Here is a 15,549-nt window from a genome sequence, read left to right as displayed (position 1 = left end):
TGACCAAAACAGGAGAGGTTGTGGGGAAAGCCAGCCAGACTCTTTTATGATTGAAGGTAGGTTAATAGTTTTTCAGTAGCTTTTAATGATTTAACTAAAATGTGGGTGGTATCTTACATGGAATTAAATGAGACTTGTATTACATGTTGTTAAATGCATATTCAATGCTTCTCAAATTATCTCCATAAACAGAAGAGGCAAGCTGATATATCTATTCACACAAGTCAGAACTCTGGCCCTCCCAGGTCCCGTGCCAATCTAGGAGACTCTTGGCCATTTTAAGAGGCAAAGTAACCCTCTTTGTCCTATGCCCAGGAAAGCATGGCAGTGTTCAACATCATTCAAGTGCAGAGTGACGAGGCTGAGCAGGATTCTCACAGATGGAGCATTAGGGGTCCTAAGCTGTAATTTGATGTTATGATGTATAAAGCTGGACAAATTAATTTTATGACAAATACATCAGTCACTCTCATTCAGTGTTTCTGTTCTAGGAAATAAGGAGACATCAAGAGATTTATTTACCCAGGGTGTAGCACAATGATATACACAGAGTAGAAATCTAAAGATCTATAGTTGTAAAAGTACACACCTGAAATCCACCAGAATAAAACATTTTTTTCTGAATTATGAATTTAAGAGTTCTGAACTAATCAAAGGTCAAGGCATCATGCCCAGAGTAGGCCTTCAATTTTAAGCTGAACACAAATTTTACTAAATACCAGGCAAAACAGTAACAAATGTAAACAAAAACTGATGACTTCTGTAGTTTGTTAAAAATCCAAACTTCCATATGAAATATGGTTAACATTTTTCAAAATACTGACAATTCTAGACTTATTAATATGTCTTCTCTATGGTGTTATTATAATTATAAAAAGACTATACAAGGGTTTTTCTGCTTTTTCAGTTTAAAAGTAGTTTTAATAAAAATCAACTGATGGCAAATCCTTTCACAAGGGATTGTCCAAATTCTCTGCTCTACTGTATTCAGAGCTGGATGTAGTACATTTTTTCACCATCTTAGCAACTACAAGGCTCTTAAAAACAAAGGCTAGGAATTTCCTGGCAGTCCAATGGTTAGGACTCTGTGCTTCCACTGCAAGGGGCACAGGTTCAATCCCTGGTGGCAGAACTAAGATTCTGTAAGCCGTGTAGGCCAGCCTAAACAACCCACCAAAATCCTAAACCCCTAAGGTTACAAGTTCATTTCTATGTCCCTCACACAATATCTGAGTTATTCCTTCCAGATAACTTAATGTGTGTGCTATGTTGCTTCAGCTGTGTCGGACTCTTTGTGACCCTACGGACTTAGCCCACCAGGCTCCCCTGTCCACGGGATTCTCCAGGCAAGAACACTGGAGTGGGTTGCCATGCCCTCCTTCAGGGGATCTTCCCAACCCAGGGATCGAACCCACGTCTCTTACATCCCCCGGCATTGGCAGGCGGATTCTTTGCTACTAGCACCGCCTGGGAAGCTGATAACAATACTGTGTGTTAAAACTGGAGTTCTGAGCACTTCTTTGAATTCTTGTACTACTGTTTGTATATTGCTTTACTGTTTATCAAACACTGTCAGGTACATGATCTAACATGTATAAGAGTCCTGGAAACTATATAGAACTTAACAGAGAAGGAAACTGGTGTTCAAAACAAGTAAGAAAATTAAATAAGGTCACTCACGTAGTAAAAACTAAAGCTAGGTTTTAAAAGGTGTGTTCAATCACAAAGTCTATACTTTCCCCCAATATGTCATTTAACCATGCACATTTACTGAATGTCACTACATGTCAAGCACTATGGCAGCAATTTTTAAATACTGCCTTATTTCATTCTCATGAAAATTACATGATGAACATGTATCATGCTTGATAGTCTGTTTTCAAAGTTTAGAGGACAAGACTTCGTTTACTGATGTTCCTGCCAATATGGCCCACATTAAATACCTATAAATAATCTTACTTCAGCTCAAGTGTGATGATTATCCTTTTCTTAGTGACCATATTTTCAATTAAAACGAAGTCAACTATAACAACAACAAAGTTAATATAGAATATATACTACTCGACAAAGGAAACATCTTCCCAATTTAAATAATTTCTGAATTTTCTCAAGAAGGAAGAATCTTGAAATGGGCAAATTTTTCAAGTTAATTAATATCTGTCATTAGTGTAGACAGATTATTGAAAGGACAAAGTATTTATTCAGAGCTCTTGGATGTCAGACTATCTTTATAACAAGAAAAGAGAATTCACCCAAGACTTGTCCCTGTCTAGCAACAGCCAAGTGGACAAGCACATCAACTATTCTCTGATTTAGTATTTTTCGCCACATCTCGTCTCCTGATTGCATGTGTGTGCACGCATGCACATCAGTGTAAAAGGGTAGATGCATGTGTAGAACTGAAGAGAAACAACGAAGGTGTTTAATTGGAGTAAAGACGAATAGACACAATTAAAATTCTGAAGCACATCAATTGTTTACAATTTTCCTTCTCTATTTTGTAAAATCCCACATTAGTCTATTTCCATCTCTTCCACCAGGAATTTCTCCGTGTGTTTTCTCATCTGTTCCGTGGCAGGGGTGCTACATGACTTTCTGGGATCTCTTCCCCCCAGGATGTTCCTGGATCGTACTCACCCATGATAGCCTGTTCTGGAGAAGTGGGAGGGGTGAGAGGCATCCCGCAGTTACTTGGGTCCTTCACGCTCCCAAGCCCCTGCTGCCCAACAGTAATATGGCCCCCGGTACTGGCCACACTCTGAGGAACGGGGATGTCATTCTGAGAGATCAGCACAAAAGCTGAAGGATAAACCATCCGAACACCACCTGTGAGGAGAGCGAGCGAGAGAACAGGCCTGAGAAAAAGGTCATGCCAGACTGCCAAATTTATTATTCCAGTGGTCAGAGTCAAAGCTCACTGGTGAAAATGAGACTCTCATTAGGTACTGTCAAAAGTGATAGGTTCCATCCTTTCATAAGTTAATAGCTATTTAAACATGTGTTCCAACATTATCATAATAGCATTTGGAATACAGGGACCATTGGTGCTTCAGGCAAGATAACTACTCAGCAAATACCACTATGTCAAGAGAATTCAAAAAGATGGGGAAATTATGGAGATTATTTTTGATGAATCTGAATGATTATCTTTTTAAATTAAGCAAGATGAAGAAGATAGAATTAAGTTCTTCAGGCAAAACATTTTCTCTTACCAACAATTACTTCTACTGCCACAGGGAAATCATCATCATATCCCAACTCTTCCTCTTCTTTCATTTCTTCTTTCTTTTTCAGCACCATTGGGTAGAAATACTGCCATTCCTCTATCAACTTACGGGTGGCTGGGTCTGACATCTTGTATGCTTGGCCTGTTAGCGTGCCGTTTAAGCCATAAGGACTTACCAGTACTGAAGCAGACAGGAGAAACATGTGTTACACATCAGAGTAATAATTCCTACTTAAGTGTAATGCTACATACACGGTAGTTTTAGGGTGAGGCATATTATCATTTGATGTATACTGCTCTTTATTTCCTAACTCCTTTTTAAGTGTAATTTTAAAGAATTTCTAATTTTAGTACTTTTTATATGCCTCTCAACTCAAATCAATTTTTGAAGGAAATCAAATGGGAGGAGATATAATTAACACCATCAGACAAGTACATCAACACACAATATATAAGCTATCTATACATAAGCTATCTACATATTACCTATCTATACATTAAAGCATATAAACATCAATTTGGTAATAGCTCATACAGTGTGAATACTGAATCTTCCATGAAAGAAGACCATTCAATACATATATCCTGAAACCAGCCTGGGACTTGAATGCTCTCCCTATGATTTCCTGAGACTTCCTAATATTTGAGGTAATTTAAAAATAATACATAAATAAAATGTCTATTGGCAGAAAAGTCTTAATGTACCAAATCTGAAACATAATGTTATGTATAATTTCAGTTACAACTATTTTAGAGGTCTGCTGATTAAACAACTCTAAAATAAAATTTATTTTACGTAAAGTAAAGGACTTAAAAAGTCCTTTTCTCTTACTCTTTCACTGTTTGACCTTGATGTCATTTTCACTGAGCTAGACACAAAAATGCAGTTAACATAACACTGTATAACTCAGTTCTTATTCTCACAGTGAGTATTTCGACATTTCAAATAACACTTTTCTAGGGATAAAAGTCACTTTTCCTTAATTCTGATTTATAAAAACAAATCTCAGCATAAGCATTAACTGGGAGGTCCTTTTGGGAGACAGTTTTTTTGTTAACTGCTGGATGATATGTCACATCAATCAAGACAGAGATGGTTAAAGACATCACATATTTCGTGTTGCCTTCTGCTACTCTGTATGGATACAAATGGAGAAATACTGATCTAAGCAACACAGCTAATCAAGGGCAATTTTCCTGTTTTAACACTTCTAAGAAATCCCCACATCAATATGATTAATTATGTTCACTATAATTGTCTATATACCAACACCTGCCCTAAGAATGTAACTTCTCTACACCAATAATGGGAAATAAGCAGGATAATGCCCCACAAAGTCTTCCATGATTCGAGATATTAGTAACAAACCAGTAATATTTAAAGTAAGTAGTCTACAGGGACCAAGTATGGCCAATATTATCTTTCCCAACTTAGAAGCTTAGTCATCTTTTCTCATGACTAGTAATTCCTTTTGTTACTTAAAGTAAATGCTTTTATTTTGCTCCACAAAATCTAAAGTCAGATGATCCTCAGCACTTTCAGAGTCAAGGAAACATAGTGTTTAAATAATCCTGACAATCCACAAAATGAGCATATTGTACAACTCAAGTGTACAGTTTGAGAACTAGGCTGTTTTGAATAATATAGCAGTTCATACATAAAACATCCAAAAAACTACAGAATAATAAAGTACACAGTTTAAAATGTGTTGCTAGATGGAGGAAAATGCAGCCAATAATCAGGACAAAATTACATGAGGTTCAATGTTCTTTTTTACCTTAAAAAAAAAAAAAAAAGGCTTAACAATCTTTAGGGCAAGAAAAAGCTGATTTCATCAAATTAACTTACAATCATTTGTATAAGACCAAAAACCAATATAAATAATATGGAGGCTAAACACTCATTTGACTATTATATAAATACTTTAGTCAATTTTATTAAAAATATTTTTAAAATTACATTTTGTGATATACTAAGGCTATTTCAACCAGGCATCTCTAGAATTGATAAGATTAAACTAAAAAAAAAGTTTCTATATGGTTCAATTTAATATTATAACATTTAAAAACAGTTATTTATAGAAAATTATGAATTCCAAAGACAAAACCAAAGCTTTAGAATATATAGCTAGAAAAAAAGAAACATGTTATTTTGGTGATATCTAGGTAATTAGTTGAGCATTCATGAATATATGAATGTAAGTTAAATTACAACCAAATATCTACAACCAACGCAGTCTAAAATTAAAAGAAAATAAGGTATTAATAAAGAAACTACAGACTATACAACTCCAGGAATTTGATTTTGGTTAGAATTTCAAAGAGTACAAAGCTTAATAGTAACTCTCTGTTAGTCATTACAGTCCTAAAACCATAGGACAAAGAAAACAAGGAAAACCTTTAACTTATAAGATTTTTGATCTTCAGGAAATCCTCCACACTTTATTCTTCAACACACTTAAGACCATGTTGTAGCTGAGGGAAGCTTTCAGTAAAAAAATGAGCAAGCTATCATCACTTACTTGTGGTCTTCCCTTTCTTCTTCAGAAACTAACCCTTCCTGCTTAGCTCAACACGTCCATTTCAGATACTACCTCATTCCATGAAACTTCACTGGGCAAGGTGGCTATCCACCAGGTAGGGAGTGGTGGAGAGGAGGAACATCATTGTTTACTTACCTTGAAATGGTGCAGGTGAAGACTGAGCCATGTGGATATGCTCCTCATTGATCAAATAAATTGGCTGGTGTTGGGCAATCTCCACACTTGTGCATACATTACTTTCCCCGTGAAGAAAGAATGTGAACGCACAGGACAAATGCTCACTAGAAAAAGACAAAATGAGAAACTCAGCTCTACATTTTGGTGGGAAATAAATAGGTGCTAGACACAGAAACACAGACGGGACACAGCTTTACTTTATCGAGCCTGCCCTAGATGGTATTAACAAGCACAAACTTTCCATTGCTGTGGACAAATAACAACGGTAATTAAAGATGCCAGATAAATAGAAAGTTAGGTCTCACTGCAAAACTGGAAATGACTGTGTAGAACGCTTTCTGCTTCCTTTGCACAGATTCTCCAACTATAAGCTCCCAAGGACAGGAAAAGAACACGTTTTTCTACCTTCTTGTGTGTTACTATCTGAACTGGCTTTTAAGTGACTAGGAACGATGACAAAGTAGTTTTGCTTGTGTTTGGTATGACATAACAGTAAGATCAAGTTTACAATCTTATACCATTACAATAAGGTTATTAAACTTATTGATCTAAAGATAGCAATTAAGAACACTACTATATGTAAATTTCCAATATACAACTGCTAAGATAATATGTTTCTAAATGGACTGGTGATTGATTATATTTAATTTTCACAATTTACCTCTGATCACAAAATTTTATTAAAGCATTCCACTTCTCCATTTTCCACACAATTTGCTAAAAATTGAAAAAATGATGTGTCTTGGAGAAAAATAATTTCAAAATTACTATAGTGGCACATTCTTTCAAAGTCGTTAACTTTGGCCTTAAGTCACCCATAACATCTCCATTTCTCAAGACAGCTTATAAGAACATTTGCCTGATGAACCAAAATCACTATATTCTAAGCAACCACCATTTGAAAACTCATCTTCCAAGATTTCCTTTTTTTCAAAAGTTCTCTAAAATATTATAAAGTATATTTTGAGTACCACTCATAAAATTAAAATTTAAGTATAAAATTATAATGATTTTGGAAAACTGAAATAAAAATGACAACATTTTCACTCTATTCCTACAGGGAAGCATATATTAATATAGTCTTCCTTGACAAGTACGTTGCAATGATCTGAGAAAATTTTGTGTTTTACTCAAATGTGCAGCTTCCTCAATAGGACAGACACACCTAGACTTGATATTTGGGTATTTAGCACAACAGAGTAATCGTAAGATAATAAACTGAAACTTCTCCTTGGCACCTTATGTCTAAGTTTCAAGTTCACAAAGAGGAAACAATGCATGTAATTTAAATGTATACAAATATACAGGAGTGTCAACATGTGCTGTCCTTCATTTATGGAAACGACACTGAACACATAGCATCCCCCAAGCACAACATTAGTCCAGGCATGTAAAACACCAACATACGCATCAACTGACTGTGGACTGGTCGTTTTCGTTTGTAAAATCCAGTAGAGAAGGAGGATCTGACATATCCCTCTCATGCTTATTAACCCAAGCAGTCATCCGAATAGTAATAAGGCCACTGGTGAGAGTTACAGATTCTGAGTACAGCCCAGAGCGCGCTTGCTCTTCTACCAAATCCCAACTGTGCATGAACACAAACACAACCTACCTTTGTCTATCAATCAGGAAGTCAGAATGGTACAAGAAGTCTGAATAGTGACAATGAATAAAATATGGTTCAGGGGGGAGGAGCCAAGATGGCGGAGGAGTAGGACGGGGAGAACACTTTCTCCCCCACAAATTCATCAAAAGAGCATTTAAACGTCGAGTAAATTCCACAAAACAACTTCTGAATGCCGGCAGAGGACATCAGGCACCCAGAAAAGCAACCCAACTCTTCGAAAGGAGGTAGGAAAAAATATTAAAAACAAAAAAAAAAGAGACAAAAGAGGGAGGGACGGAGTTCCGTCCCGGGAAGGGAATCTTAAAGAGAGAGAAGTTTCCAAACATCAGGAAACCTTCTCACTGCCGAATCTGTGCCGAGCTTTGGAAGCACAGAGGGCAACATAACAGGGAGAAAAAATAAATAAACAATTTAAAACTCGCAGATTGCGAGCCCTACGGTAACTCCCTCAGCAGAGAAGCAGCGCAGACGCCTGCATCCGCCATTAGCAAACCGGGGCTGGGCAGGGAGGCGCGGCGTGGGCTGCATCGCTGAGAGTAAGAATCTGGCCTGAATACCCTGAGCGCTATCTGAGTGAAATAATTTGGGCTAGCAAACCAGACTGTGGGATACCTACCACGCGAAAAGCCAGCCCTAACCTAAGACCGCCAGGCCCGCGCACGGAACAAAGGACTGAACAGAGATAGCCGGCTGCAGACCTTCCCCCTCCGGTGACAGGCAGCCAGAGCCGGAAGGGGGCAATCGCAGCCCCAGAGAGACATTATCTATAAAATTGTAAGCAGGCTTCTTTGCTAACTAAAACTTTTTGGGGGTCTGGACGGTCAACATCTGCCTGAGAAGGTGCGCCGGTTTTACATCCAGATAACCGTGTGGCGGGGAGGCGATAAGTCGCAGCATTGGCGCTCGCCTGGGAAGAGCAAATTGGCGCTCGGACCTGGGAAGAGCACAAAACCCAGGCCCAACTGAGTCTGCGCCTCTGAGGACTACCCGAGTGCCTGAACCTGAGCGGCTTGGACCTGGGAGGTGCATGCAGCCCAGGGCCAGCCTCGGATTGTTCCCGGCGGAACAACCTAGAGTCCGAGCAGTGTGGACAGGGAGGCTACACGCGCCGTGAGCGGGGGCAGACCCAGGGTGGCTGAGGCACTGCGAGCCCACGCCAGTGTTATTTGTTTGCAGCATCCCTCCCTCCCTCCGCACAGCGCGACTGAACAAGTAAGCCTAAAAAAAAAAAAAAAAAAAAAGTGTCCTCCACCGTGCCCTTTGAGTCAGGGCGGAAACCAGATACTGAAGAGACTAGCAAACAGAAGAAGATATAACAGAGGGAAACGCCTTGGAAGTTACAGGCAATAGATCAAAACCCTGTGGTTACTACGGACTACATAGGAAGGGGCCTATAGATCTTGAGAAATATAAATCTGACCAAGGAACTAGCCAAAAATGAACTGAACCCACAACACCCACAAAAAAGTCCTAGATATATTTTTATTATTTTTACGATCATTCTTTCTTTTTTTTTAATAAAAAAAAAAAATTTTAAGTCCTCTATTGTTCCTTTAATTTTCACTTTTATAACCTATTACTTTGCAAAAAAAAAAAAAAAAAGACCCTATTTTTTTCTTCTTCAGCAAACTTCATATATATATGTTTTATAATTTTTTGACCTTGTTTTTTTTGTTTGTTTGTTTTTGTTTTTTTCTTCTTTTCTTTAACATTGTATTTTTGAAATTCCAAACTCTACTCTAGATTTTTAATTTTCGCTTTTTGGTATATGTTATCAATTTTGTACCTATAGTTTTTTTTTTTTTATATAATCTCTGTGACTTTTTTTTTTTTTCTTCTTCTCTGTTTCTTTCTCTTCTTCTTTTATATAACATTGTATATCTGAAATTCCAAACTTTACTCTAGATTTTTAATTTATGCTTTTTGGTATTTGATATCAATTTTGTACCTGTATTTTCTTTATAATTTTTGTGACATTGTTCGTATTTGTTTGTTTGTTTTCTCTCTTTATTTTTCTTCTTCTTTTTTTTTTTTAACATTGTATTTTTGAAATTCCAAACTCTACTCTAGATTTTTAATTTTTGCTTTCTGGTATTAGTTATCAATTTTGTACCTGTACTTTCTTTATAATTTTCGCGACCTTGTTTGTTTTTGTCTGTTCGTTTTTTCTCTCTTTCTTTTCCTTCTTCTTTTCTTTAACATCGTATTTTTGAAATTCCAAACTCTACTCTAGATTTTTAATTTTCGCTTTCTGGTATTAGTTATCAATTTTGTACCTGTACTTTCTTTATAATTTTCGCAACCTTGTTTGTTTTTGTTTGTTCGTTCTTTCTCTCTTTCTTTTCCTTCTTCTTTTCTTTAACATCGTATTTTTGAAATTCCAAACTCTACTCTAGATTTTTAATTTTTGCTTTTATGTATTTGTTACCAATTTTGTACCTTTAAGGACCCAATCTTCAGGACCCATTTTTCACTAGGGAGTGAGATTACTGGCTTGACTGCTCTCTCTCCCTTTGGACCCTCCTTTTTCTCCACCAGGTCGCCTGTGTCTCCTCCCTAACCCCTCTCTACTCTACCCAACTCTGTGAATTTCTGTGTGTTCCAGACGGTGGAGAACACTTAGGGAACTGATTACTGGCTGGATCTGTCTCCCTCCTTTTCATTCCCCCTTTTATCCTTCTGGCCACCTCTGTTACCTTCCTCCTTCTTCTCTTCTCTGTATAACCCCGTGAACATCTCTGAGTGGTCCAGTTGTGGAGTGCACATAAGGAAGTGACTACTGGCTAGCCCACTCTCTCCACTATTGATTCACCTCATCTCATTTGGGTCACCTCTAACTCCCTCCTCCCTCTTCTCTTCTCCATGTAACCCTGTGAACCTCTCTGAGTGACCCTCACTGTAGAGAAACTTATCATCTTTAATGTAGATGTTTTATCAATGGTGCTGTATAGAAGGAGAAGTTTTGAAACTACTGTAAAAATAAGACCGATAATCGGAAGCAGGAGACTTAAGTCCAAACCCTGACTCCAGGGAACTCCTGACTCCAAGGAACATTCATTCACAGGAGCTCATCAAATGCCTCCATACCGACACTGAAACCAAGCACCACACAAGGGCCAATAAGTTCCAGGGCAAGACATACCAAGCAAATTCTCCAGCAACAAAGGAACACAGCCCTGAGCTTCAAGATACAGGCTGCCCAAAGTCACCCCAAAACTATAGACATCTCATAACTCATTACTGGACATTTCATTGCACTCCAGAGAGAAGAAATACAGCTCCACCCACCAGAACACCGACACAAGCTTCCCTAACCAGGAAACCTTGACAAGCCACCTGTACAAACCCACACACAGTGAGGAAACGCCATAATAAAGAGAACTCCACAAACTGCCAGAACACAGAAAGGACACCCCAAACTCAGCAATTTAAACAAGATGAAGAGACAGAGGAATACTCAGCAGATAAAGGAACAGGATAAATGCCCACCAAGCCAAACAAAAGAGGAAGAGATAGGGAATCTACCTGATAAAGAATTCCGAATAATGATAGTGAAATTGATCCAAAATCTTGAAACTAAAATGGAATCACAGATAAATAGCCTGGAGACAAGGATTGAGAAGATGCAAGAAAGGTTTAACAAGGACCTAGAAGAAATAAAAAAGAGTCAATATATAATGAATAATGCAATAAGTGAAATTAAAAACACTCTGGAGGCAACAAATAGTAGAATAACAGAGGCAGAAGACAGGATTAGTGAATTAGAAGATAGAATGGCAGAAATAAATGAATCAGAGAGGATAAAAGAAAAACGAATTAAAAGAAATGAGGACAATCTCAGAGACCTCCAGGACAATATTAAACGCTACAACATTCGAATCATAGGGGTTCCAGAAGAAGAAGACAAAAAGAAAGACCATGAGAAAATACTTGAGGAGATAATAGTGGAAAACTTCCCTAAAATGGGGAAGGAAATAATCACCCAAGTCCAAGAAACCCAGAGAGTACCAAACAGGATAAACCCAAGGAGAAACACCCCAAGACACATATTAATCAAATTAACAAAGATCAAACACAAAGAACAAATATTAAAAGCAGCAAGGGAAAAACAACAAATAACACACAAGGGAATTCCCATAAGGATAACAGCTGATCTTTCAATAGAAACTCTTCAAGCCAGGAGGGAATGGCAAGACATACTTAAAATGATGAAAGAAAATAACCTACAGCCCAGATTATTGTACCCAGCAAGGATCTCATTCAAGTATGAAGGAGAAATCAAAAGCTTTTCAGACAAGCAAAAGCTGAGAGAATTCTGCACCACCAAACCAGCTCTCCAACAAATACTAAAGGATATTCTCTAGACAGGAAACACAAAAACGGTGTATAAACTCGAACCCAAAACAATAAAGTAAATGGCAATGGGAACATACTTATCAGTAATTACCTTAAATGTAAATGGGTTGAATGCCCCAACCAAAAGACAAAGACTGGCTGAATGGATACAAAAATAAGACCCCTACATATGTTGTCTACAAGAGACCCACCTCAAAACAGGGGACACATACAGACTGAAAGTGAAGGGCTGGAAAAAGATTTTCCATGCAAATAGGGACCAAAAGAAAGCAGGAGTAGCAATACTCATATCAGATAAAATAGACTTTAAAACAAAGGCTGTGAAAAGAGACAAAGAAGGTCACTACATAATGATCAAAGGATCAATCCAAGAAGAAGATATAACAATTATAAATATATATGCACCCAACACGGGAGCACCACAGTACGTAAGACAAATGCTAACAAGTATGAAAGGAGAAATTAACAATAACACAATAATAGTGGGAGACTTTAATACCCCACTTACACCTATGGATAGATCAACTAAACAGAAAATTAACAAGGAAACACAAACTTTAAACGATACAATAGACCAGTTAGACCTAATTGATATCTATAGGTCATTTCATCCCAAAACAATGAATTTCACCTTTTTCTCAAGCGCACATGGAACCTTCTCCAGGATAGATCACATCCAGGGCCATAAAGCTAGCCTTGGTAAATTCAAAAAGATAGAAATCATTCCAAGCATTTTTTCTGACCACAATGCAGTAAGATTAGATCTCAATTACAGGAGAAAAACTATTAAAAATTCCAACATATGGAGGCTGAACAACACGCTGCTGAATAACCAACAAATCACAGAAGAAATCAAAAAAGAAATCAAAATTTGCATAGAAACGAATGAAAATGAAAACACAACAACCCAAAACCTGTGGGACACGGTAAAAGCAGTCCTAAGGGGAAAGTTCATAGCAATACAGGCACACCTCAAGAAACAAGAAAAAAGTCAAATAAATAACCTAACTCTACACCTAAAGCAACTAGAAAAGGAAGAAATGAAGAACCCCAGGGTTAGTAGAAGGAAAGAAATCTTAAAAATTAGAGCAGAAATAAATGCAAAAGAGACAAAAGAGACCATAGCAAAAATCAACACAACCAAAAGCTGGTTCTTTGAAAGGATAAATAAAATTGACAAACCATTAGCCAGACTCATCAAGAAACAAAGGGAGAAAAATCAAATCAATAAAATTAGAAACGAAAATGGAGAGATCACAACAGACAACACAGAAATACAAAGGATCATAAGAGACTACTATCAACAATTATATGCCAGTAAAATGGACAACGTGGAAAAAATGGACAAATTCTTAGAAAAGTACAACTTTCCAAAACTGGACCAGGAAGAAATAGAAAATCTTAACAGACCCATCACAAGCATGGACATTGAAAATGTAATCAAAAATCTTCCAGCAAACAAAAGCCCCGTTCCAGACGGCTTCACAGCTGAATTCTACCAAAAATTTAGAGAAGAGCTAACACCTATCCTGCTCAAACTCTTCCAGAAAATTGCAGAGGAAGGTAAACTTCCAAACTCATTCTATGAGGCCACCATCACCCTAATACCAAAACCTGACAAAGATCCCACAAAAAAAGAAAACTACAGGCCAATATCACTGATGAACATAGATGCAAAAATCCTTAACAAAATTCTAGCAATCAGAATCCAACAACACATTAAAAAGACCATACACCATGATCAAGTGGGCTTTTTCCCAGGGATGCAAGGATTCTTCAATATCCGCAAATCAATCAATGTAATACACCACATTAACAAATTGAAAAATAAAAACCATATGATTATCTCAATAGATGCAGAGAAAGCCTTTGACAAAATTCAACATCCATTTATGATAAAAACTCTCCAGAAAGCAGGAATAGAAGGAACATACCTCAACATAATAAAAGCTATATATGACAAACCCACTGCAAACATTATCCTCAATGGTGAAAAATTGAAAGCATTTCCTCTAAAGTCAGGAACAAGACAAGGGTGCCCACTTTCACCATTACTATTCAACATAGTTTTGGAAGTTTTGGCCACAGCAATCAGAGCAGAAAAAGAAATAAAAGGAATCCAAATTGGAAAAGAAGAAGTAAAACTCTCACTATTTGCAGATGACATGATCCTCTACATAGAAAACCCTAAAGAGTCCACCAGAAAATTACTAGAAATAATCAATGACTACAGTAAAGTTGCAGGATATAAAATCAACACACAGAAATCCCTTGCATTCCTATACACTAATAATGAGAAAACAGAAAGAGAAATTAAGGAAACAATTCCATTCACCATTGCAACAGAAAGAATTAAATACTTAGGAATATATCTACCTAAAGAAACTAAAGACCTATATATAGAAAACTATAAAACACTGGTGAAAGAAATCAAAGAGGACACTAATAGATGGAGAAATATACCATGTTCATGGATTGGAAGAATCAATATAGTGAAAATGAGTATACTACCCAAAGCAATTTATAGATTCAACGCAATCCCTATCAAGCTACCAACAGTATTCTTCACAGAGCTAGAACAAATAATTTCACAATTTGTATGGAAATACAAAAAACCTCGAATAGCCAAAGCGATCTTGAGAAAGAAGAATGGAACTGGAGGAATCAACCTACCTGACTTCAGGCTCTACTACAAAGCCACAGTTATCAAGACAGTTTGGTACTGGCACAAAGACAGAAATATTGATCAATGGAATAAAATAGAAAGCCCAGAGATAAATCCACGCACATATGGACACCTTATCTTCGACAAAGGAGGCAAGAATATACAATGGATTAAAGACAATCTCTTTAACAAGTGGTGCTGGGAAATCTGGTCAACCACTTGTAAAAGAATGAAACTGGACCACTTTCTAACACCATACACAAAAATAAACTCAAAATGGATTAAAGATCTAAACGTAAGACCAGAAACTATAAAACTCCTAGAGGAGAACATAGGCAAAACACTCTCCAACATACATCACAGCAGGATCCTCTATGACCCACCTCCCAGAATATTGGAAATAAAAGCAAAAATAAACAAATGGGACCTAATTAACCTTAAAAGCTTCTGCACATCAAAGGAAACTATTAGCAAGGTGAAAAGACAGCCTTCAGAATGGGAGAAAATAATAGCAAATGAAGCAACCGACAAACAACTAATCTCAAAAATATACAAGCAACTCCTACAGCTCAACTCCAGAAAAATAAACGACCCAATCAAAAAATGGGCCAAAGAACTAAATAGACATTTCTCCAAAGAAGACATACAGATGGCTAACAAGCACATGAAAAGATGCTCAACATCACTCATTATCAGAGAAATGCAAATCAAAACCACTATGAGGTACCATTTCACACCAGTCAGAATGGCTGCGATCCAAAAGTCTACAAATAATAAATGCTGGAGAGGGTGTGGAGAAAAGGGAACCCTCTTACACTGTTGGTGGGAATGCAAACTAGTACAGCCACTATGGAGAACAGTGTGGAGATTCCTTAAAAAACTGGAAATAGAACTGCCTTATGATCCAGCAATCCCACTGCTGGGCATACACACTGAGGAAACCAGAAGGGAA

General features: G+C 37.2%; 1 protein-coding gene across 3 annotated transcripts in view; it reads right to left on the bottom strand.

The window, feature by feature from the left end:
- The window catches only part of MED13L (mediator complex subunit 13L), a 291,306-nt gene that overhangs the window by 60,638 nt on the left and 215,119 nt on the right, over positions 1 to 15,549 (bottom strand). For all 3 annotated transcript variants that reach the window (XM_061384909.1, XM_061384910.1, XM_061384911.1), the window contains 3 exons: positions 5,905 to 6,050; positions 3,213 to 3,407; positions 2,638 to 2,826 (listed from right to left, as the gene is read on the bottom strand). In XM_061384909.1, coding sequence (XP_061240893.1) covers positions 2,638 to 2,826; positions 3,213 to 3,407; positions 5,905 to 6,050 — 530 coding nt within the window. The remainder of the gene's footprint in view (positions 1 to 2,637; positions 2,827 to 3,212; positions 3,408 to 5,904; positions 6,051 to 15,549) is intronic.

This window comes from Bos javanicus, chromosome 17, assembly GCF_032452875.1.
Source record: "Bos javanicus breed banteng chromosome 17, ARS-OSU_banteng_1.0, whole genome shotgun sequence".
Classification (NCBI taxonomy): domain Eukaryota; kingdom Metazoa; phylum Chordata; class Mammalia; order Artiodactyla; family Bovidae; genus Bos; species Bos javanicus.
Note: the sequence above shows the minus strand (reverse complement) of the source record. Positions and strands in the feature narration are given on the sequence as shown.